General features: G+C 38.6%; 1 protein-coding gene across 1 annotated transcript; it reads right to left on the bottom strand.

The window, feature by feature from the left end:
• Positions 1 to 575: 575 nt before the first annotated feature.
• DYNLT2 (dynein light chain Tctex-type 2) lies at positions 576 to 26,200 on the bottom strand. The gene is made up of 4 exons (XM_063096085.1): positions 26,093 to 26,200; positions 18,563 to 18,769; positions 2,685 to 2,843; positions 576 to 686 (listed from the first exon to the last, which is right to left on the bottom strand). The coding sequence occupies exons 1-4, from the start codon at positions 26,198 to 26,200 to the stop codon at positions 576 to 578; spliced, it is 585 nt and encodes a 194-aa protein (XP_062952155.1).
• Positions 26,201 to 26,344: the final 144 nt, after the last annotated feature.

Genomic DNA, 26,344 nt, shown 5'->3' on the forward strand with positions numbered 1-26,344 from the left:
TTTTTTTTTTTTTCTTTTTTTTTTTTTGTCGTTTTTTCGTGACCGGCACTCAGCCAGTGAGTGCACCGGTCAGTCCTATATAGGATCCGAACCCGCGGCGGGAGCGTCGCCACGCTCCCAGCGCAGCACTCTACCAAGTGCGCCACGGGCTCGGCCCCCAAACTCTATCTTAACATCTACTTAATTTGACATTTTTCTTGGTCTCCAGACCTTTATTTTTTTATTTTTTTTTTTTAATTTTTATTCTTAATTTCCTGTAGAAAATTCTAATTTTCTTAAATTTAAAAAGAATAATAAATATGTTCACTATATTATAATCCACTGTAAGAATTCATGCATACACATACACACATCTCTTGCACCACTTTGGGGTAACAGAATGTTAATTAATATAAGTAGTAAGCATAAATGTAAAAAATCTAGCTTTTACTTTGTTGTCAAAAGAATACAATTAAGAAGCCTCCATTGGAAATAGCAATGTAACTAATCAAAGATACTATGAGGTTCACAAGTCTACAAATTTCACTTGTTTTTGAAAAGTTGGGAAGTAAACACTCTCTAGTGTATGGAACAAGCTATTCACAGTACAAAGCAAACACCAAGGCCAGAGCCACGAAAGATTCGGTTTCATGCTTCACTGCAACCCAGCTGTCCCATGCAACGTCCCAGATCCATCTGCTGGCAACCTGTGAGAGAAATGTTTGAGACCAACTTTAGGTTGAACATTTTAACAAGTAGTTTTCAAATCTACACTAGCTTGATTTTTTAAAACATGGTATCAGTATCTTGGAAATATTTAAGAAGTAATTTGCCCAATTTTCCTTCACGAAAAGACCTGAGTGATACTGCTTCGGTCCACCCTTCTCTTTCACTGGAGGCTGGTAGTTACCTAACTCAGAGGGACGCTACCTTCCCTGGTGTGTCCAGGGCAGGAACAGTGGCTCCTGTAATGGGGTCTATTAGCTCTGCATACAGTACTACCCTGCTATGTTATAGTCCTTGATAACGAATTCTTCTCACCACCCTTAAATGATTTTCAATCTTAACTTTGTTCAAACCTCGCCTTGAAATGAAGAAATGGCATTGAGTACACAAGCTGGCTGTTGTGGAAAACCCTCAACCCTTTGTCCCGTTTATAAAGCCACATATGATCTGACTACAGCCTAGTTCTCTGTGGTGGATCTGGAGTGGCCACGCATCCCTTGAATATGAGTTGGTCGTGTGACTTGCTCTGACCAACAGAACAGGAGATTGTGCAACTTCCAAGCATGGCCTTCACAGATCCTGAAGCTTCTGCCCTCACCCTGGTGAAATGCTGTGCCCACGTAAGGAAGCCCACTCGATCCACCAGAGGATGATGGCTCCCATGTAGGAGAAACCAGTGCCCCAACCAACAGCCAGCACAAGCCTCCAGGCCCAGTGGGTCACCAGATAGCTGCACGTGCATCATCAAGACTTACAGAAAAGCCAAGCAGCTGACCCAGCTGAGCTGACCCACAGAATGGTGAGCAAACAAACAGCTTTGTTTTAAGCTACTGAGCTCTGGGGTGGTTTGCTGAACAGTAATCCCCACTCCACATACTACTGCTCTCCACTAGCTAAACAGAGCCCAGCTACACCTGTTACTTATCAAGCACACCAACTCCTGCCTTAGCATCTTTGCTTGGGTCCTCATCATCCAGACCACAGAGGGTCTTCCCTTCTCTAGATGAGCCCACATAGCCACTCTGTCACTCTGCCATATTACCCTACCTGAATTTTCTCTCTAGAGCACGCATCACCATCTAGAACCTTCCTATTACTGAAACGTGTGTGCTGTCTGTGGTGGAACTTCCTGGGCTGGGATCGCCTCTGTCCCACTGACTGTGGCTAGACTCTCCTCCCACACGCCATTCAACCATCCCCTCCTCCACGAAGCCTCTACAGAGTGTTCCAAACAGAAATTTTCTCTCTTTTATTCCCAACTTCCACATATTCACTATCAACTCCCTGGATACTCACACTGCCTAGTGGTATTATCTTTTTATTTACAAATAATGATAATAATAGCCTTACTGTTTATTGAGAGCTCTGTGCTGGTGACTATATTAAGGATTTTAATAGAGATAATTTCATTTAATCCGCACAATAACTCTAGGAATAGGTTTTATCATCACCATTTTATAGATTAAAAAAAACTACACCAAGGCCACAGACAGTGGACATCACTGCCGTGATTTATACCTAGGCAATCTGACTCCAAAACCTGGGCTGTTTGTATTATCCATTTTATTTTATTCTATTAAATTCTAAACTGTGTTGCTTTAGTTCCTTGACTCTAAAGTAAAAACTCCTTGAGAATCATGGTCCATGTCTTTTATTCTTTGTATTCTCCTCAGCAACTAACACCCACTAGTGCCCAAAATAAATTTACTAGTTAATTTGACATTAGTCAAAATTGGTATGAAAACATAACCATGCAATTTAATAAATTATTTATAGCAAATTGCTATTTCTAGAACTTTTCAAATAATTTACAGTGAAATAATATATACTTAACAAAATGATCCTTTAAGTCAAGAGGCACCTTGGGATTTTGAAGTACCTTGGAATTATCACAATAAATATCAAATCACTGGGGAGGAGAGACCTTATAGTTCTAATTGATAGATAATTGATAGATGCTATATCAATGGGATACTTACATTTATTGCTTGGCCAGTCTTTTGAATAAATAATACTTTTATAATGAACTTGTAACGGTGGAACCCAAATTCTTTGACCACTAACAGTATGCGGTCTGCCAATTCAAGCGACAAATGAGAGAAGACTTTGTCATCATACTTGACATCTTTAAGACTTTCCTTTAAATAAAAAAATCTAATTTTAAAACCAAATATTTTCTATATAAAAATTCAAGTAGAAAACGCATCTAAATAATACATATAACTGCTTTAAAAATACAAATATCCCTAACCAAATAATATTAAATAAATTTTATGCTTGCCAATTTATTTCAATAACAACTTTTTAAAAAATTTATTTTGGTTTTTTAACTATGTTTAATTGCTCTTCATTATCAACACTTAACCTGTTTTACTTTTATTAGACTACTCTGTCAAACAGTTATTAGGGAGATCTAAGGGGAATTTTAAAAGAAAGCTCTTGGAAGTTATTGGGGAAAGGAACCTTATTTAATTTATATATTTGTTAACATTCAGATTTGTTTTCTTCAAGCAAGGGTAACTTGGATCCAGAGCCTGCATTATGTCTCACCTCTTCTTCAGTTGCCTCGAATTAAAACCGGCTTCTTTCCAGCCCTCTCCAAGTGGTTTCTCACTCCACTGCTTTTTTTTTCTGGCCTCCAGGAAAATGCAAAGATATTTCTAATCACCTTTATTAATACATTAACATATAGCTTTGGGAAACAGACGTGGCTCAGGGCCATGAAGCACTACTCTTTCTTACAAGCCATGAGCAGAACTGGCCTGCCCAGTGAGCAGACCACATGGGCTGTGGACTAACTGGCTTGGTGCACATGACAGCAATGCAATGCTCTAGGTTCTGGGGATAGCAAGTGGACCGTACCAGCTAATTTCTTAGGAGTGTAAGCATGTTTTTTTGTTTGCTTTTGTCTCTCTTCTACAATGCTTCTGGATCAAAAAGTGGGTCCAGCATGTGGCCGTGGCTCTGCCTTCCCGACACTCAACAGCACCTGCACTCCCTTCTGAATCTGACTAGAGCTCAAGCTCGGGCTTCTCGGAGTCAAACTTGACCCCTGCTCATCTACCCAGGAGCCCACCACCCACGTGCTGACTCTATCCTTGGCCCTCAGGCCTGGGGTGGTATCCCTAAGTCAGAGCTCTCAGAATGGCAACTCCAGGATGTCCACAACGAGAAAAAGTTGCACAGTATTTGACAACTGTGCTTGGTCCCCTAGTGTTTTAAAAGAGTAAAACTGGGCATGTTTATCTTTGGCTGGCTATTACCGCATCCACTTCACTCACTCATGTTAACTGTCTGACAGTTTTAAGCAATTGATTGGCAATTAAGCCCTAAGTACATAATTTTAAGAACTCTGAAGACTGACTAGAAAATAAATGTCTTAAACCCAAGGGATTATCCTCACTACTTCCAGGTTTTCCCCAAATTCCTCTCACCTCAATCCTCCACACCTTCAAGCTCCAGCGTGCTAACACTGTCTGCCTCCCCACTCACCCCCAAACTCTCCCTCTCTCAGGACTCTGGGCCTCTGGGCCCTGCCCATTCAGTAGGCTCCTTGCTCTTACCTGGACTCTTGCTGTGTTTCAGGCATGAGGTTGCCCAGAGAGCCCCATGTAAAGCCTTAATGGCTTTTAATTTAAAGTGGACAGGAAATGGAGTATACTTTCCATGTCCTCCAAGCCAGAGGGGTCATCTTCCTCCTCTTGGTTCCTACTCACCCCTACTTACCAGGCTCCTCTGGGTTGCCTCACAGATCCCAGGCTTTATCTCCCTAAGTTCCTCTTTTTAATAAATAATGAACTCTTGCTATAGGAAGATACCCATGAACTCCACCAATTTCTATGTCTAAACTTTATTCAGTGTTCCCTAAATCAAGGGGACATGATCTCTAGCCATCCACCTACATGTCCAATAAGCTGTTCCAGACCCCATCATACATAATGTAATCCTGTGAATTATTACATGTTAAATGCAACTTAAAATCCTACTATATTCAATAAATTTGAATTCAGCCTATGTGGTAGGGCCAAGTGTGAGACACACCAGAATGTCCATTCTCACATCATGAATGTTTGATATTAGTGTTTACATCAGAGAAGCAGGTCATGAATAACCCTTGTATTAAATTGATTGAATTTCTTCATTTCCTAAAATATGGCTCATGAGCCATTACATCTGCCAAATATCATCTGAAAATTATTTCAGTTTAGAAACATGTCTATGGCTATGGTTGTAGAGGGAGGTTGGAAAGTGGTATAGAGATCAAAATAGACCACATCAAAATGTGCTGCTCTGGCATACTGATTATTTTGAGTTAAAAGCACTTGAAAAAAAGCAGATACAAAAGAGCACTCTGACTTTCCTTTTTCTTCCTGAAAGGAGAAGATAAAACTCCTATGTGAAGGTGTCCTCCCTGTACCAGGAGGAAGAGAGATATTATTATCATCAGAGATGGGGAGTGGAGGCCAAGAGAAATATGTACAAACAAACCCTGTTAAACTAACCCTTCTATTCCCAACACTTTTCCACAATTATCTGTCTTAGCCCAAACCCCTTTGTCTGGTCACATTTTCACAATTTATTACCCTTTATTTAAACTACTATGTGAGCATTTAGCTCTAATAGCTTCCTTGTGTCCACATTATTCTTGTGAAGTCCTCCATATACAAGTAAAAATTACTAAATAAACTTTGCATATTTTCCCCCTGTTAATCTGTCTTATGTCAGCTAATTCTTAGTCCATGTGGAAAACTTAAGAAGACAGAGGAGAAATTTTACCTTTCCTACCTTAATATTCACCTAAATATTTTTCTGTCCCTATATCTTAGCCTTCTAATAAAAAGACTAAGTGTCCTTAATTTAACAATATAAGATCATGTGTTTTTTTTTTTTTTTTTTGTCATTTTTTTGTGACCGGCACTCAGCCAGTGAGTGCACCGGTCATTCCTATATAGGATCTGAACCCGTGGCGGGAGCGTCGCCGCGCTCCCAGCGCAGCACTCTACCGAGTGCGCCACGGGCTCGGCCCAAGAGCATATGTTTAAGTCATCAGATACAGTCAACACTTAAACTACCTTTAGGACAGAAATTGCTGTGCATGGAGGAAAAGCAAGATGACCGACTAGAAGACACTACTGCTCATCTCTACCAGAAAGACAGACAAAACAACAAATATACAATTACATTTGGACAGAAATAACTAAAGGAGAGCACCACAGCACATCAAAGGAGTAACAGAAATGCTAGTAAGCACAGAAACTCAGGACAGCCACACGGAGAATGGAAGGTAACACCCAGCCTCTGCTGCACCATCCCACAGCCAGGATCAGCTGGGAACCAGGAGGAACTTCTCCCTGCAGGAAAAAGGTAAGTGAGAGGACCCCAGCTGCCCCTATCAACACCTTGGACATGTACCATCCTCACCACTGGTGATCCCAGCAATGTTCATAGGCACTAACCCCAGCTGAGGGTGCAACAGAAAACCATCAAACTGTAATAATAAAACAAGAGATAAAGAAAGAAACAAAAGATATGCAAAGTAACCAAAAAACAATCAACAAAATGACAGGAGTAAGTTTGCACTTATCAATGATAACCTTGAATATAAATAGACTGTATTCCCTACTTAAAAGATATAGACTGGCTGAATAAATTTTTTTTTTTAAAAAGCAAGACCCAACTATATGTTGCCTTCAGGAAATTCTCTTCACCTTTAAAGACACAGATAGACTGCAAGTGAAGGGATGGAGAAACATTTTCTATGCAAACAGAAACCAAAAGTGAGTAGGAGTAGCTACACTTACATAAACTGAAACAAACTTTAAGTAAAAACTATAAAAATAGACACAGAAGGTCATTATATAATGTTTAAGGGGTCAATTCAGAAAGAAGATGTAATAATTGCAAATATATATGCACCCAACATCAGAGCACCCAGATATATAAAGCAATTATTATTGGATTTACAGAGATAGATAGAGTCCAATACAATAATTGTTGGGGAATTCACCACCCCACTCTCAGCACTGAACAGATCATCTAGACTGAAAACTAGAAAAGAAATGCTGGATTTTAACTGAACTCCAGATGAAGTGGGCCTTACAGATATTTACAGAAGATTTCATTCAACAACTACAAAATATATATTCTTCTCATAAGCACATAAAACATTCTCTTGGATTGACCATATGTTAGGCCACAAAACAAATCTCAACAAATTTAAATAAACTGAAATTATATCAAGTATCTTCTCTGACCACAATGGAATAAAACTAGTTATCAACAGCAAAAGGAACTTTCAAAATTGTACAAATACATGGAGATTAAACAACATGCTCCTGAACTACCAATGAGTCAAAGAAGAAATTAGAAAGAAAATTAATAAATTTCTTGAAACAACTGAGAACAGAAGCACAACATACCAAAATCTATGGGATACAGCCAAAGCAGCCTAAAAGAGAAGTTTATAGCAATAAACATCTACATCAAAAAAGCATAAAGATTTTAAATAAACAATCTAATGATGTTGAGGGGTTAGAAATCTTGATTCTCCTTTGATTTTAGGAATTTTAGGTAAATGCATGAATGGGGCTAAAGCTGTCAGTTAGGGGACAAAAGTCCACAGATAACTTGGCAAAAGCCCATATAATCATTTCTAATCACGATTTAGGGATGAGATTGTGTACTTTGACTATTTTAGGTTGCTGGTTCAATTTTGGCTTGAAGGACTATTTGACTATTTAACCTACTGATTGTTGTTAAGATATGTTGAGGAAGCTGCTTGATTGTTGTTTAAATATGCTAAGGAAATTGCTGTAGGGAAAGATGTCAAAAAAGAAAATGTTTGCTAAGGGCAAACTGTTTGTTGGTGGATCAATTTAGCTTTTACAAATTGCATTCTGGAATGTCACATTGTTAATTTTACTGCTGTTACTAGTTTTACACTGCCTTTCTTTTTATGTTCTTCTTTGATAATTGAATCAACTCATTTTTCTTGTGAAATTTCCTTGTCTTGTCAATAAAAAGAAAAGCTAATTTTGAATAGGGGCTGCTCCCTGATGGGCTGCAGTCCCTCCAGGCCTCATTCATGGTGCTTTGAGTAATTCTTTCTTTTTTCGTCTCCATTACACAGAGGGAAGTGTAACATAATGATACATCTCAAGTAACTGGAAAATTTAAAAAAAACTAAACACAAAATTAGTAGAAAGAAAAAAATAATAAAGATCAGAGCAGAAATAAATAATATTGAGGCTAAAAACACAATACAAAAGATTGACAAAACAAAATGTTGGTTTTTAAAAGGTTACAAAAATTGACAAACCATTAGTAGCCTAGCCAAGAAAAAAAGAGAAAACACTCAAATAATTAAAATCAGAAATGGAAAAGGAGACATTACAACTGATACCACAAAAATATGAAGGATCATGAATAACTATATGCTAACAAATTGGAAAACCTTGAGCAAATGGATAAATTCCTGTACATATACAATATACCTATATTAAACCAAGAAGAAATAGAAAATCTGAACAGACCAATTACGAGTAACAAGATTAAATCACTAACAAAAATTCTCCCATTAAAGAAAATCTCAGGACCAGATGGCTTCACTGCTGAATTTAACAAACATTTAAAGAATGTAATACCAGTTCTTCTCAAACTATGAGGCCATCATAGCCGTGATACCAAAACTAGACAAGACAAGAACACACACACACACAGACACACAAAACTACAGGCACATAGATGAAAAAAAAAAAAATCAACAAAAAACCAGCAAACAAAATCCAGCAGCATATTAAAAAGATCATTAAGGACAGTGGTCAAGATGGCAGAACAGATGGTACCCAGAGTCACCATCTCCCACAATCAACCAATTTACAACTATTAAAAAGCAATGACTGCCAAGCTGGGGCCTCTACAGATCAGGGGAATAAGAGAAGAGACCTACAGTGTTCATGAAAGTGGGAGAAACCAAGATGAGAGAAAGAAAGGACCATTCTGACCATTTCTTGCCCCAGCCACTTCAAGGCTGGCCCTGGTGAGCACATGGAGCAAGAGCTGGCAAAAGATGCAGCTGCGCCCTTCATATGATGTTGCCTGGAGGCGGCAGTGGGAGATGACCCCAGGCCATCAAGACCACTGACAGGATTCCTATGGACCTACATAGGAGTGACAGGCCACAGACAACTGAAAAAAGGAGCCACTCAAAGGCTGGTGAGTCATCGCAAGGGACCGAAGCATGGCCCACCCCATGGGAAGTGTTTGGAGTGTGAGGGTTGGGGGAGACCGGCCCACCAGGGGAACACTGGAGCACTGCATGAACAGCTGATCTGCCTGCCAATCAGTGCAGGACCACTCAGTGGAGACAGGTTAGGAACACAGAACTGCAGGGGATGCAGTTTCCATCTGAGAAAAGACTCTGGACCAGACCAGAGTTTCCACACAACTCAGGGGTACCCGACCTCACAAGACCTAGAGGCGCTTACAAGGTCAACAATTAAAACCTGAGCTGCACGAAAAGCCTTCCCTCGAGAATCAGCAGCAAAGCAGCAATTTAGCTCAACCACAGGGCTCAAATGCTGGTTCCCACCCATTTTAGAAGTAACCAAAGGACAATAAATTAGTTCCAGTGTAGAGTTTTAAGTGGTGGGAATAGTTAATAATCCAACACAGAACTGAAAGAAAACACAAAAAACCCACAGATCAGAGATAAAGTTCTGATATGAGCCAGTAAAGGTCTAATACCACCAAAGAACACCTATAAAACCTAGAAGAGCTAGAAGGCCCCCAGGCTCCCAAGCCAGAGTGGAAAGAGGGCTGAGGGCCTCAGCCACACACCCCATCCACATCCAGCCCAGCAATGACCAAGCCCCCACCAGACGCCTCTGAACTTCCAAGCTGAGTGACACCCATGAGGCTGCTGCTGGAAGCACCCAGGCTCCCAAGCCAGGCCCCCTCCACATCCAGCCCAGCAATGTCCACCAGGCCACCACCAGAAGCACCCCGGGCTCCCAAGCCAGACTGCAGGGTGCTGAGGGCCTCAGCCACTTCCTCCTGATGTTTGCATCCAACCCAGCAACACCATCAGGCTGCCACTGCAAACACCCCAGGCTCCCGAGCTGGAGCAGTGGGGGGGCCAAGGGTCTCAGCCACACCTGCCAATGTCTGTCTGCATCCAGCCGAGCGACAACCACCAGGCTGCTGCCTGAAGCACCCCAGGCCCCTGAGTCAGAGGTGGCGAGGGACTCAGCCATACACCCATGACATCTACATCCAGCCCAGCAATGACAACCAGGCCACTGCCAGAAGCACCCCAGGCTCCCGACCTAGGGCAGGGGTTGTTGAGGGCATCAGACATGTCCCCCCGACTCTGCATCCAGCCCAACTATAACTGCACCACTATCAGAAGCCCCTGGGATCCTCTGATGGAATAAGGGGGGTGCCACAGGCCTTGACCATGCCCTCCTCCCTGCTTTCTCATCCTCCCATCCCATCCCCTGCCCCTTTCCTCTCTCCCCCTACAACCCAACTGTTCCGCAACAACATCTTAGAATGTAAAAAATAATAATAATTAATTAAGAAAATAAGATCATTCACCATAATCAAGTGGGATTTATCCCAGGTATGTGAGGTTGATTCAACATATACAGATTAACAAATGTCATACATCACATCAAAAGAATAAAAGACAAAAACATGTAATTACCTCAATAGATGCAGAAAAAGCATTTGATAAAATCTAACATACATGTATGATAAAAAAAAAAAAACCCTCAACAAATTAGGTATAGAAGGAATGTACCTCAACACAATAAAGGTATATGGCAAACACAAAGCTAATATCACACCTAACAGGAAAAAGCTGAAAGCTTTTCCTCTAAGAACTGGAACAAGATGAGAATGGCCACTCTCTCTACTCTTATTCAACGTGGTACTAGAAGTCCTGGCCAGAGCAATTAGGCAAGTAAGAGCAATAAAAGGCATTCAAATTGGAAAGGAGGAAGTAAAATTGTCCCTGTCTCCAGATGACATGATCTTACACATAGAAAACCCTAAAAGCTCCGCCAAAAAACTCTTAGGACTGATAAATTCAGTAAAATTGCAGGATACAAAATCAACATACAAAAATCAGCAGTACTTCTATACACCAATAAGGAACAGGATGAAAAATAAATTTAAAAAAGCAATCTCATTTACAATATCTACCAAAATATAAAGTAATATACCTAGGAATTAATTTAACCAAGGAGGTAAAAGATCTCTACAAGGAAAATTATAAAGAACTGACAAAAAAAAAAAAGGAGGATACAAAGACATGGAATGACTTTCATGTTCATGGACTGAAAGAATTAATACTGTGAAAATGACCATAGTACCCAAAGTGATCTACAGACTCAGTGTAATCCCTATCAAAATACCAATGACATTCTTCACAGAAATAGAAAAAAAAAATCCTAAAATTTGTATGGAACCACAAAAGACTCTGAATACCAAAAAAAATCCTGAGGAAAAAGGACAAACCTGAAAGCAACATGCTACCTGACTTCAAAATATACTACAAAGCCATAGTAACCAAAATAGCATGGTACTGGCATAAAAACAGACACAGAGACCAGTGTAACAGAATAAAGAACCCAGAAACAAAGCCATGTATGTATAGCCAACTGATTTTTGACAAAGGTGCCAAGAATGTATAGGTATACACACACACACCAAATACACACACACACACACACACACACACACACACACACACCAAATATATATATATACACACACACACATACACACACCAAATACACATACAAATGTGTTTGTATATGTATGTTTTTATATATATATATTTTATATATATATATTTATTCAGCCATAAGAAGGATGAAATCCTGTCATTCGTGGCAACATGGATGAGCTTGGAAGACATTATGGTAAGTGAAGTAAGCCAGGAACAGAAAGAGAAATACCACATGTTTTCATGCACATGCGGAAGCTGAGAAAGTCGATCACATAGAAGTAGATAGTTGCATGGCCGTTACCAGAAGCTGGACAGGATAGGGCATGGGGGGATGGCAAGAGGTTGGTTAGTGCATACAAAAGGACAGGTAGATAGGAAGAATAATATCCAGTGTTCTATTTCACTGCAGGGTTGCTATGATTAACAACAATTTAGGGTACACTTTTAATTAGATAGAAGAGAACATTTTGAATGTTCTCAACACAAAGTAGTGATAAATGTTTGAGGTAATGGGAAAAAAATCAGCGGTTGCCAGGGTTCCAGAGGAGGTGGGAGGGCGGGAGGGATGAACAGGTGGAGCACAGAGGATTTTTAGGGCAGAAAAACTCTTCTGTTGATACTGTCATGGTTAACACATGATACTATACATTTGGCAAAACTCATAGAATCATACAACACAAAGAGAGAACCCTAATGTAAAGCTGAGCTAGCAATAATAGATCGATACTGGTTCGTACTTGTAACAGTGAACCACAGCAGTGTTAAATGTTACTAACAGGAGAAACTGTGCATGTGGAGGGCAGGGGGAGTATGGGAACCGTCTGTTCTTTCTGCTCAATTTCTCTATAAACCTAAAACTGTTATAAAAATAAGGTTTATTACTTAAGAAAAAAGAACATTTTAAAAAGAAACTGCTGTGCATTTTCCCCAACTATTTCTTATGAAAATATCCCAAAATACAGAAAAATAGAAATAATAGTACAATGAACACATGGATAAGATTATTTGCCTAATTTGTCTCTACATACGCAGACACTTTTTTTGGTACACCACTTGAGAAAAGATTGTGTCATGGACCCTTCACCCCTAAACACTTTAGCATGCTCTCCTAATAAGGGCAATCTCTTACAAAATCACAGTACATAATCACAAGCAAGAGAATTAACAATTCCATTAAATTGTTAATATCTAGTAGTATTCATATTCATATTCAAATTTCCCCAATTATCTCAAGAATAAAGTTTAATTGTTTGTTTATTTAAACCAAGACCTAATCCAAGTTCACACATTATCTTGGTAGGCACTTTTTCAGACAGTTTTATTTACTTGTCATTTTCATAAGCTACCTTAATTTGCATATTTGAAAAAATGGAGTCTTAGGCAAGTTTTCTTTATCCCAATATTACAGTCAAAGAATATTTTGGGACTCGCAATAAACAGAAATTAAGAATTCTAGAACAAAGATAGTTAGTAAATTATGCACAAGCAGTCATCACCTAACAACTAAAGCAAACACAGTCACCTCTCTCACAGGAGCCATGCTACTACCGAGTGCCCCAATCAGCTCTTCCCTGAGAGATGTGGAAAAACTTGGAGACTTTATAGAGTCTGCAGGTCGAGAATGATAGAGAAAGAAAAGTCTGTGGAGAACAAGAAGCACTGGGAGAATTAATACTAGGGGAAAACTCAGGTAGGGTTGAAGTCTACCCAACTGGTAAATCCACAGCACCCACATTTCTTTCCTTTCCTATATTGCTCATCTCACTTATTACACCATCTTAAATACATCAGCTAAAGTATAGTTTGTATTAATAAGGTTTTCATTTTAAAAAATAACTGTGGTATGACTAAAGAGATATTAGTCAGTTATACAAAGTAAACATAAGCTTAGCTCCCAATAGCTAGCTCATGTTGTTACTAAGGGAATGTATTTTGTAAATTGGGATAGGGGCCAGAAATGGTGCAACAAGGAACACCTTTGGGGTGGATTAGGCTGAGTGAAGTCCCACAAAGGGAATTTGGTCATCAGGAAATTCCTGGGTTCCTGACTCCCAGAACTAGGGGCCAAAGGTAAAAGGGATTCAGAAAAAAGTCGTCCTCCAAACAACCTCCCTATAATTAAAAAAATTTTAATTTGTTCCTTTATTAGGAAAGATGTTGAGGGTGACTCTTTCTACTTGAATAATGTAGCCTTCACATACCAAAAGTAATACAGATAACTATTGGTTTTAGTATTAATATCACAGTATTAGTTATGCAAGATTAAAGAAGTTTTTTCAGGATATTCTAGAAACATGAAGTTACTTCAAAAAGTTTGTGGAAAAATAGAATTAAAAGATAATGTGAAAACTTCCATGAGCTTTCTGAAGTACCCTTGTATGTCTGAGTTTCAAACAACTGTCTAAAATGGACTTTAGATTTCAGTGAGGTTAAAGAAGAAAACTCTACGCATAAGTTGGGAACTTCCTGTTTTAAGATTTTAAAGTTTTTTCAGGGAGCAATTTTTCACACATAAGAGTATGTATATATTCAATATGTGTTTTTAATGCATTCCTCCAAATATAGGGGAAACATAGGATCTGAGGGATAATTAATGGATAATTATGAGTTGAATAAAGTAACAAAGAAAATTCCCTTTAATCTAGCTCATCGCATCAATGTGAACATTGTTGAGTATGACTGCAATATACTTTGATATTTTCAAAGATAAATGCTACAAAAGAAATCAGTCAGGATAATTATGAAAACTCCTAGGCCAAGATATTTGTGCTGGTTAATTTTATATGTCCACTTGACTGCGCTAAGGAATGCCCAGACATCTAGTAAAACATTATATATCTGATCATGTCTGTGAGGACATTTGCTGAAGAGATTAACATATTAATAAGTAGACTGAGTAGAAATCACCCTCATTAATGCAGGTGGGCATTACCCAACCCAAGCCTGAATAGAAAAAAGGTTAAAAGAAGAGTGAATTTGCTCTCTGTTTGAGCTGAGACATCCATATTATCCTGTCCTTGGACATCAACATTCCTGGTTCTTGGGCCTTTGAACTCAGACTAAGACTTAATGCCATCACCCTCCCTACCCCCAATTCTTGGGTCTTTTGGCTCAGACTGGGACATACACATCAGCCCCCTTGGTTCTCAAACCTTTGGATTCAGACTGAATTATGCCACTGGCTTTTCTGCAGCTTACAGATGGCAGGTTATTGGACTTCTCAGCTCCATAATAATCATGTGAACCAAATAATATATAGTCACTCACTACATTCACTACATAACAATATTTCAGTCATTGGCATACCACATATATGATGGTGGTCCCATAAGATTATAATTGCTATACCATATAGCCTAAGTGCATAGTAGGCTATACCATCTAGGTTTGTATACTCTATGAGGTTTTTACATCTCCTACTGGTTCTGTTTCTATGCAGAACCCTGACTAATACAGATCTTGGTACTGAGAGTGCTTCTAGAGAAATAGAATTTTGAGGAGTATTCTAAATTAATTCTGGGGTTTCTGGAATTGACTCTCTAAGCTGATGAGATTTAAAGATGCTAATAACTCTATTTCCAATAGTAAAAAGAGCATTGATAGTCCATGAACTGTTTATAGAGATATGCAAAATATTTATATTAAATACTCTTAATCGATCACATATATGAAGTATCTGTATATGACACTTTCAAACATTTTTTGAAAAACTAAGGACAAAGAAGTGAAAGAAAAGGATGAGACCAGGTGAACTCCCCACTCAAATGACTACAGAACTTCTATGTGTTCCCTAAAGGAGAGGCTCAACTCCTACAGCTGAAGGGCTGAAACTGCTGAAAATAAAATACAGAACCTCAACTTGCAACTAGCTTATTTACAATGCAAGTTGAGCTCCCAGCCTTGCAGGTTGTCTACTGTTAAAGTGAGGACACGGTTTGGGAAAGAATGGGATCCTATAAGTTGGGAGCTTATAGAGGTCAGGTGATCAATAAGTTTCAGCTCAATATTATCTCTCACTGGGACCAGTGGGTCCACAAATTTAGCCCGTGGCCAGTTCCAAAAGGCAATTGGAATAGAACACTTATCAACTGGCAGAATCCCCACAATTGTTCCCTGACTTGTGAAGCAAGGACTTTCATGGCGGGAAAGGCCAGGTGGAAGCAGTTAGAACTGCTCTACCTAGGAAAAGAGTAAATCGAAAGCAATACCACACCACTGGAGGAACTGCAAAGATCAGTGCTGGCATCAAGGACTTGAAAGATGCAGTGGTGGTAACTCCCATCCACATCTTTCAACTCTCCTACTTGGCCTGTGAAGAAGACAGATGGATCTTGGAGAATGACAGTGGATGATCTAAGCTTGACCAGATGGTGACTCCAATTGCAGTTGCTGTACCAGACGTGCTTTCATTGCTTGTGCAAATTTACATCCCCTGGTACCTACAGTACAAGTGATGATCTGGCAAATGACTTTTTCTCCATACCTGTCCATAGGCCCCAACAGAAGCAGTCTACTTTCAGCTGGCAAGGCTAGCAATGCACCTTCACTGTTCTACCTCAGGGATACAACAACCATCCAGCCCTGTGTCATAATTTAGTTCACAGAGACTTTAATGTCTTTCCTTTCCACAGATATCACACTGATGGTTCCATTACATTGATGACATTATGCTGATTGAACCTAGTGAGCAAAAAATAGCAACTACTCTGGACTTACTGCTAAGACATTTGTATATCTGAGGGTGGGAAATAAATCTTACTAAAACTTAGGGGCCTTTACCTTAGTGACATTTCTAGGCACATCAAGATATCCCTTTCTAAGGTGAAGGGTGAGTTGTTGCATGTGGCCCATCCTACAACCAAAAAAGAAGCACACTGCCTACTAGCCCTCATTGTTTTTTGTTTGTTTGTTTGTTTGTTTTTACATATCCAATTTGTCTGGACTCATTGTGTTTTGAAGGCAACATAGTCCTCATTTGATTGTGTTATTCTGACCCATTTATTGAGTGACATGAAAACTGCCAACTTTGAGTGGATCTCAGAACAAAAGATGGCTCTGCAATAGGTCCAGGATTCTGCAAGCTGCTCTGCCACGTGATCCACATGAGCCAGCAGATCTAGTGGTGTTTGAAATGTCAGTGGCAGATCAAGATGCTATTTGGAGCCTTTGGCAGGCCCCTCCAGGAGAATTACATTAGAGACTTTTAGTACTTTGGAGAAAGGCCTCACTATAATCTACAGATAAATTACTCTCCTTTTGAAAAACAGCTTTTGGCCTGCTGCTGGGCCTTAGGAGAGACTGAACATTTGACCATGGTACACAAAATTACATCATGAACTGGGTGTTATATAACCCACTAGCACAATTTTTGCTTCCTGTTTCCACAACTTTATGCTCTGCTGGTCTAGAGGTCTTAGTTCCAGAGGGAGGAATGCTTCCACCAGAAGATGCAAACACGATTCCACTGAACTGGAAGATATGAGAGCCACCTGGCCATTTTGGGCTCTTCCTGCCTCTGAGTCAACAGGCAAAAAAAAAGAAAAGTTATGGTGTTGGCTTGGGTGAATAATCCTTACTACCAAGGGATAATTGGACCACTACTTCACAATGAAGAAAAATTATGCCTGTAATACAGGAAATTCCTGAGGGTGTAACCTAGTGCTACCATCCCCCATCACCAATGGAAAATTGTAATAATCCAACTAAACAGGACTATGAATGGCCCAGATCCTTCAGGAATGAAGGTTTGGGTCATCCTGCCAGGTCAAGAACCATGATCAGGTGAGGTACTTGCTGAATGCAAAGGGAAAAATGAATGGTAGCTGAAGAAGGTAGTTACAAATACCAATTAGGACCACATAACCAGTTATAGAAATGAGGACTATAACTGTCATGAGTATTTCCTCCTTATGTGACTATGTGTGTATACATACACATATATTAAGCAAATATCTGTTTTCTTTCTTATTCCCTTATCATGTAACATAAGATATATTGACTTTTATCAGTATTAAAATATTGTTAATTTTACATTATCGTATTTAAATTACGGAATATCAGGAGAAGATTAACATCACTCAAGAACTTTACCTCCTCTTCTAAAGGAGGGATTAGTGCATTTTTCAGTTTTAGACAGAATAGTTGTATCATATTAGGTGAAATTTTGACCTTGTTATTGTATTATTTGGAAATTAAGTTTTGTTTTAAGGAGACTTGTATGGGTCCCCAGTTGACAAAGGGTGGACTTGTGATAGTTAATTTTATGTGTCAACTTGATTGGAATAAGGGATGTCCCCATAGCCGGTAAAACATTATTTCCAGGTGTTAGGTCTGTGAGTGTTTCCAGAAGAAATGAGCAAGCATATGAATCAGACAGCGAAGAAGATGGCCCTCATCAATGTGGGTGGACACCATCCAATCTTTTGAGGGCCTGAGTAAAACAAAAAGGTGGAGGAAGGGCAAATTTGTTCTCTGCTTGATATGGACTGAATTGTGTCCCTCAAGTCTTATGTATTCAAAGTTTGATCCCCACTGTGACTCCTAAGAGGGTGAGAAATCCTATTATGGTAATTTAAAGGTGGGGCCTTGAAGTGGTGATTAAGTTGATGGTTTAATGGTGATCACAGGCATGGTTCTGAGGGCTTTAAACTAAGCATGTGAGAGTTCCTCTCTCTGCTTCCGTCATCTTGCAATGTGATGTCCTGTGTTACTGAAGCCACCACCAAGGAAAGCCTTCACCAGATGTATTCCCTAGACTTTAGACTTCTCTGCCTCAGAAACTGTAAGCAGTAAATATAGTTTCTCTATAAATTACCCAGTTCCAGTTATTTTGTTATAAGCAACAGAAACAGACTAATACACTGCTTCAACTGGGACATCCAACTTCTCCCACCATTGGACTCTGTCACTCTAGGTTCTTAGACCTTTAGACTTGAACTGTGTTACACCATTGGTGTTCCTGGTTCTTCAGCTTGCAGATGGAAGATGGTGGAACCTCCTGGCCCCATAATTGCATTATCAAACTGCTATAATAAATCTCCTCATATATATAATCCCTTATTAGTTCTGTTTCTCTGGAGAACCCTAACACAATACTGCTATCATAAATATCTATCAACTTACCTTCAGTATCTGCTGGACTTTAGATTCTACTGAATTGGCTTGAAATTTCCTCAATGGCTGCATTCTATATGAATTAGCAAACTTTAATTTTGCCAGGGCACTCTTCCATTCTTTACCTATATCAGCGATTGAGTCATCAAATGGAGGCTCCACATACTGAACATCATGAAATGATTCTCTCAGTCTTTCTCTTAAGATCTGGGCAAACTGAAAAGTGGGGGGGGGGGGAAGTATGATGGGAAAGGGATAGAGATTACTTTTTTAATTGTAAAATAAAATTTCAGATTAAAGAACTCTGGCACAGTAGGGCAGGACTAATACAAAGCTTAGAAAACTGTTGAAACAGATGTCTATGATAATGTGATCACTAAATCCTAGATTCACTGCTGGCTATCAGTTTGGTAAAAGAGAAAAAAATACTATCTTTTTATCTTATGCACAAATATACACATATAGATATGCATGTATGTATTTAGAATATTCACAGAAGATCCAAAAGAACTAGAAACAAAAAAGTGGCCTCCAGAGAGGGCAACTGAGTGGCTAGTGGGGTAAGAAATGTAAGGAAAACCTTTCATGCTCACTACTCTGAGCTTATGAAAATATTATCCTTCTCTGTTTCAATATTTTATTTTATTTTATTTAACTTTGAATAAGTAATACAATTATTTAGGTAACACATTCATTAGTTTTAAGCTGAAAAGATATCAAACTGTCCTGATATAGTATATACAGTAAGTCTATGCTTTTCACATGCAATACTCATTCTGTGACATCCAACATGCATTAAAGAAATATTTATTTAGTGCCTATTATGTTCCAAATAAATGCTGTGGCCTCTTAAAGTTGTGAGCTTCATTTTAATAACAGTGAAAAATTAATTTTTCTTGACTAATTGCTTGACTAGAACTTCTAGTTCTATCGTGAATAGAAGTTGTGAAGGTGGACATCCTTACCTTATTCCTGATATCAGAGGAATATTTCTGAGTTTTTCCCCATTGGGTATAATGTTTGCTGTGGGTTTTTCATATATGGCTTTTATTATGGTGAGTTAGTTTCCTTTCTATTCCTAGTTTGTTGAGTGTTTTTAGCATGAAAGCATGTTAAATTTTGTCAAATGCTTTTTCTTGATCGAGATAATCACGTGTTTTATTTTTTCATTTTGTTAATGTGGTATATTACATTGTTTGATTTTCTTATGCTGAACCATCATTCCATTCTAGGAATAAATCCTTGGTCATGGTATATAATACTTTAAATATAATGCTGAATTCAGTTTGCTAATATTTTGTTGAGAATTTTTGCATCAATGTTTAAAAGGGATATTGGTCTGCAGTTTTCTTTTCTTGTAGTTTGTTTTTCTGGCTTAGGTATCAGGATGAATATGACCTCATAGAATGAGTTAGAATGTATTCCTTTTTGCTTCTATCTTCTGAAAGGTACTGTAGAGAATTGGTATAATTTCTTCCTTACGTGTTTGGTAAAATTCACCAGTGAACCCAACTGTGTCTGGTGCATTGTTTTAGAAGGTTATTAATTACTGATTCAATTTTAGATAGGTCTGTTTATATTGTCTACTTCTTCTTGTGCAGGTTTTGGCAGACGGTGTCCTTCAAGAAATTGGTCCATTTCAGCTAGGTTATTAAATTTGTGTTCAAAGAATTGCTCATAATATTCCTTTAACCTTTTGATGTCCACGGGATCTATAGTGATGTTCCCTCTTGTATTTGTAATATTAGTGTTACTTCTCTTGTATTCTTGGCCTGGCAAGAGGCTTAAGATTATATTGATCTTTTCAAATAAACAGCTTTTCATTTTCTGATTTTCTCTGTTGATTTCCTGTCTTCAATTTCATTGACTTCTGCTATTTTTATTATTTATTTTCTTCTGCTTACTTTGGATTTCATTTGCTCTTCTTTTTCTTAAGGTGAAATTATTTTAGATTTTTCTTCTTTTCTAATATATGTATGTCTCTATTGCTATAAATTTCCCTGTAAGCACTGGTTTTGCTGCATCCTCAAAATTTTGATACATTGCGTTTTCATTTTCATTCAGTTCAAAAAAATTTTTAAATGTCTAAAGATATATATAGATACACACACACACATATTTATCTCTAGAATTTCTTTTTCTTTTGTAGAATTTCTGTTTACATTGTTTTCTGTTTTTGCATGGTATTTTATCTACTACATCTCTTAACATATTAATCATAGTTGTTTTAAATTCTCTGATAATTCCAACATCCCTGCTATGTCTGGTTCTGATACTTGCTTTTTCTCTTTTGTTCTTTGCCTTTTAGAATGCCTTGTAATTTTTTCTTGATAGCCAAATATGATACAACAAGTAAAAGGAACGGCTGTAAATAACCTCTAGTACTGTGCTGGCAATGTATGGGAGGAGAGGGAGCATTCTAAAGTCCTATAATTAGGTTTCAACCTTTTACTGAGCCTGTGCCCCTGAACTGGTGACTTCACAAATGTTTCTCAATTTTTTCCCTCCCCACTTAAGTGGGATAGAATGGCTAGAGTGGGCTAGAGTTGGGCATTTTTCTTCCCCCTGCCAGTTAGGCTCTGCAAACCCACAGGAAATTAAGCTCTGGTTAACCAGTTTCTCCTGGCAGCATATCTAATTAGGAACAGAATGCTCTGGTGTATTTCAAAATGTCCCCATTCCCACCCTCCTTGCTAGAAGCATGAGGGAATGTTTCTAAAATATTTACTTGGGAAACTGCTTTTTAACTCGTGGTAAAACTCAGAAAAGTTTGGGGATCACCCTATGACTGAATCTCCCTGCAGTTTTTAACTCTGAATTGCCCACACTTAGCCTCTAGCAATCTGTCAATTACATTTCAGGTTTTTCTACCCTGACATTGGTGCCCACATTTTGTTCTCTGTTATGTTGTGATTCTCTGCATCTGCCTGTCACTTCAATTTGGGGGACAGTGGTTTGCCCTGCAACCCTATGTCTCTTCCGGATATGAGGTAAATTTTCATCTTGTTCAGCTTTTTACTTGTTAGGATGCAGTGCTGACTCCAAGCTCCTTACATGCAGAACTGAAACTGATATTCTTACCTTTTTTGTTTGTTAGACATTTTAGCTAGGTATAGAATTCTAGTTGAGTTATTTTTTCTCAGGACTTAAAGATAATTTCTCAATGTTTTCTGTATTGAATTTTTTTCTGATGAGAAGTCTGCTGTTGTTTTATCTTTGTTTCTCTGTGTATGTTTGTCTAGCTGCCTTTAAATTTTTAAATCATTGGTTTCAAGCAATTTGATTGTTCTATGTCTTGGCATAATTTTATTCATGTCTCATGTTCAGAGTTCATTGGGCTTCTTGGATTTGTGGGTTTATAGTTTTCATAGTTTGGAAATTTCTCATTTCTTCAAATATTTTTTGTCTGTCCCCTCTCTTCTCATTTGGGGACTCAAGTTACAAGAATATTAGGCCACTTGAAGTTCTCCCATACCTTATTGATATCTTCTAATAAATATATTTTTATCTCTAAATTCACTAATCCTTTCTTCTGCAGTGTTGAATCTTCTGTTAATCCTATTGAGTGTATCTTCATCTCTGGCATCTTATTTTTCACCTACTTGGTTTGGATTTAACATGCTCTATTTTTCTCTACATTCTTCAATGCATGGTATGTAATTATAACTCCTTTATAATATAAACGTTATATAGTAATTGCTTAAGTTGATGAAAACTTATACAATAACTTTTATCATAACTTCAAGTGTCCTTTTATATTAATTCCATCATTGTGTCATTTCTTGGTGTGTTTTTATTGTTTCTTCTCATTTTGGGTTCCTGCTTCTTTGCAGGTTTGCTAACATTTAATTGGCGATCAGACACTATGAATTTTACCTTCTTAGATGCTGAATGTTTTTATATTTCTAAAAGATATCCTTGAGTTTTCTTCTAGGATGTAGTAATTTGAAAACAATTTAATCTTCTTGAGCTTTGCTTTCAGGCTCTGATAGGCGAAACCAGAGACACCTTTATGTCTGGACTATTTTTTTTTCCCCTGCACTACTGAGAGAATACATATTTTAGCACTCTAACCAAAGCCTTATGTTTTTCATGGTTTTCTACTTTTACTGGTGAGTACACAAACTATTCTGAGTCCAATGATTTTTTCCTGATCCTCTTGAGTGGTTCTTTCTTTGCCCTCAGGTGGTTTCCACACCAGATGCACTGATGCACTAATCTGAGGACTCAAGAGAAACCCTCTGAAGATCTCTGGAGCTCTTTGTGCAGCCCTGTCTTTTCCAATAATCTGCCCTGCAGTCTCATGCTATCTTGACTGCTCCAGAGTCCTAACTCCCTTTCAACTAAAAAAAATCTCTCCTCATGTTGTGGCCTTGAAACTCTCATGAGGCAGTAAGTTGGGGATAATGTTGGAGCTCATCTGACCTATTTCTCCTCTCTCAGAGATCACTATTCTGTGCTGACATACAACCAATAAAAACAATTGCTTCATATATTGTGTCATTTGAAGTAGTTTCTGGTAAGAGTTACTCTATGTTGGTTGCAAGTAAAAGTCCCTCGTCAGAAATACATCTGCTGTTTTAATCATCTCTCAGACTTCTGTGCCTATCCTTTAATTGTGGAAGAGGCATTATTAGCTCCCTAAACCTCTCTTAAAAATCACTTTGTTCTTCTTTGTTAAGAGAATGCCTCTTAGGGTAATGATTGCTATCTTTTCCACCACAATATACTTAAGGGATACAACTACATTGTATCATTAACAGTAGCTCCCAACAACAATGATTCTCATGGGGATGGGGCATGCATGTGTGGACTGAAAACAGCCCTTAGTGATGCTAATATGCTGAAAATTCACATCTCTGCCATTTCTTTTTTATGTATAATATTGGTCATCTGATTTAGTATACTCTTATCAAAGAGTATTTTATTCCTTTTATTAATGAAGACGCTTTAATTCCTTTTTCTAAACATAGGAATAAGTTTTAAATATGATCAAATTTTTGGCATCTTCTAATTCAACATAAGATTAATTATTTAACCTATTGGTGTGGCATTTCCTTACAATGAGGCTCCTTATTATAGTCCTAGAATAAACTGAGCTTTGTAATGAGATATTAATGTACAGTCATATGCCACATGACATTTTGGTCAACAAAGGACTGCAAATACAAGGGTGGTCCCATAAGATTATAATGAAAATTCCTATTGCCTAGTACATCATACTTGTCATAACGTCATAGGCACAAAACATTATTCACATAGGGGCAACAGGCTATACTATATAGCCTAGGTGTGTAGTAGGCTATACCATCTAGGTCTGTATAAGTATGCTTCATGATGTTCACACATCATGAAAATTGCCTAAACAATGCATTTCTCAGTACTTATCCCCATCGTTAAGCAATGCATGGCTGTATTTTTAAATGCTATTTGCTAGTGTTTAAAGAGTCGCGAATGAAAGTGCACAAGTGAAACTAATGAAGTTTTCAATTTTTGGTAATCTACTTAAGATCTTGTGATCTTTGGTGAAAGCAATAGGAACTGATTCCTGTTAAACAAAAATGTAACTTATTGAAAAGATATGGAGTAGCTCACAGAAGGGGGAGAAAGCTAAATTAGAATCAGATTTAGAAAGACAGATGGGGAACTTCAGTTTGCCATCCACCGTTTAAAATAAACCTCAACCATTTTCTCTGTGTTATTCCAAAGAGTTCATCTTATTAGCCTAGTTTCAGTCTCATACTCACTATGAAGTTAAGAAAAATGGCTGACAATCCCGTCAACCCTCTATCCGATGGGAGATGAGTTAGTTCTCTAAAAGAAAATTAGGTGCTACCACCAAAAGAAAAGAAATGAATGCAGGACAGATAAAGTCAAGAGATGTTCATATTAATTATTCTGTGTGTCCTACTTTTTCCTGTGCTCAGAAATATGGGAATTATCAACTACCTGAAAGTTAGAAATGACTCTTTGGTACACTCAGTGTCCTCAGGTACATTTAGTGAGCAGTTGTGGAATCCTTAATCTCCTTATAAGTTATTGGTCTACTCAGATTTCTTACCTCTAGAAGAGTCGATTTTAAAGATAGCTATGACTGAAGACATCCATATCAAACAAACAATAACTGCCTTGGTCCATTTCCCCCCACTCTGATTTTAGCCTATACACCAAGAGCCTACACATATATACAAGTCTCTTCATACACACACATATCTTCTACGTGTCTCCTCATTTTGAGTTCAGGCTCATTCAACTTTTAAGACTACTTCAGACCTTTAGCAGGTAGTAAGTTTATAAAGTCACCCTGTATGCCTCAAAATATAGAACATTTCCATTACTCCTGGTGATCTCTGTTATCTAGACTTATTGCCATACAGTACAGCACAGCGTTTGGGAGGTGAAGTCTGAAATACAACAGGTTTCTAGACTTGCTGTACTCTTTTTCTTGGCTGTGTGAATTTAGCCTGTTTACTTTCCCTGCTTTAGTTTGTTCTTCTGTAAAATGCGGACACCAAAGAAGACATCATTAGAATCTAAAATGTTATCATGACTTTTTCTGAGAATTTGCTTTTTTGTTATTTTGGAGTGCTAGTGAAACCTTTTAGGGTTTTCAGAAATTGGTGTTTTGCCTGTTATATCTGCCCTCATCCCACCAATTTTGGGTCTCATTAAGTAGGAATTAAAAAATAAAACAAAAAACACTACAGGTAACTAGACCAGGAGTCCCAGGACACAGGTTCCAGTCTCAGCTCATCATTACAGAGTTTTGCATCCTAAGGCAAATCATTTGTTTCTTAATGTCTCAATAAAAGACGTAGTATTCATTAAATTAACGGCTTTCAAAGTATGACAATATGCAAATATTGGTGTTATTCCAACAAATAATGACATTTTCTGTTAATAGCAAACAGTAAGTTAACAGACAGGATATTTTTAATTTAACTTTTTTCTTCTGTATATTCTTCAAATTCTGAGAGTGTAGATGTTTTAAAAACTCGAAACAACTCTGTCCTACTCGGTTTGTCAGGTGTTGCTTTTTGTTTTTTGGGGTTTTTTTTTTATTTTTTATTTATTTATTTTTTTTTCGTGACCGGCACTCAGCCAGTGAGCGGACCGGCCATCCCTATATAGGATCCGAACCCGCGGCCGGAGCGTCGCCGCGCTCCCAGCGGCGCACTCTCCCGAGTGCGCCACGGGCTCGGCCCTTGTTTTTTTTTTTGTTTGTTTGTTTTTTTAAGTACAGCATACCTCACTCATTTGGGGCCGGTGAAACTGCCTCTGTATGGACAATGGCACTTAATATACTGAAATTACGTATTTTTGTAAAAAGCAATAATAGATTATTTTAGGAAATCTCCAAGCTAAGCCTGAGAAGAACTCAAGATGATCTTTGTAAAAACTCTCCCAATCGGGCTTTAGTGAGAAAGAAAAAGGAAACTTTGACCCTTGTGCTGTAGCTGGTGACAAGAACAGGCCTGAGGGGAGCGCGGAGCGACAGGAGGGAACAGCCGTCTCGACCCCTCGCGGGCCCGCACTCACTGCCTCTTTCTCGAACATGCTAGCCCTCCTGTCTCTCCGGGGCGTCGCCGGCATCTGCTGAGGGGTTTGGCTCGGGGTCACCCTCCCGCCCCGGCCTCGCTTCTCCATCCTGCTCTGCTACCCGAGACGCTCGAGTCCTCCTACTGCCGTCGGCCGCCAAACGCCTCCCTCATTTCCCGCGAGAGCGGAAGCCTCGCGCCTGCGCCTCGTGCCTGCACCCCGCGCGGCCGGAAGCGCCTTCCGGCGCCGCTC

Source organism: Cynocephalus volans, chromosome 5 (genome assembly GCF_027409185.1).
Source record: "Cynocephalus volans isolate mCynVol1 chromosome 5, mCynVol1.pri, whole genome shotgun sequence".
In the NCBI taxonomy this organism is placed as follows: Eukaryota; Metazoa; Chordata; class Mammalia; order Dermoptera; family Cynocephalidae; genus Cynocephalus; species Cynocephalus volans.

Coding starts and splice junctions, on each gene's coding strand:
- DYNLT2 (XM_063096085.1), bottom strand. CDS start 26,200: ATGGAGAAGCGAGGCCGGGGCGGGAGGGTGACCCCGAGCCAAACCCCT. Junction 2,844..18,562: donor AAGTCCAGCAGATACTGAAG/GTAAGTTGATAG, acceptor TTTTATTTAAAG/GAAAGTCTTAAAGATGTCAA. Junction 687..2,684: donor AGACTGGCCAAGCAATAAAT/GTAAGTATCCCA, acceptor TTTCTCTCACAG/GTTGCCAGCAGATGGATCTG.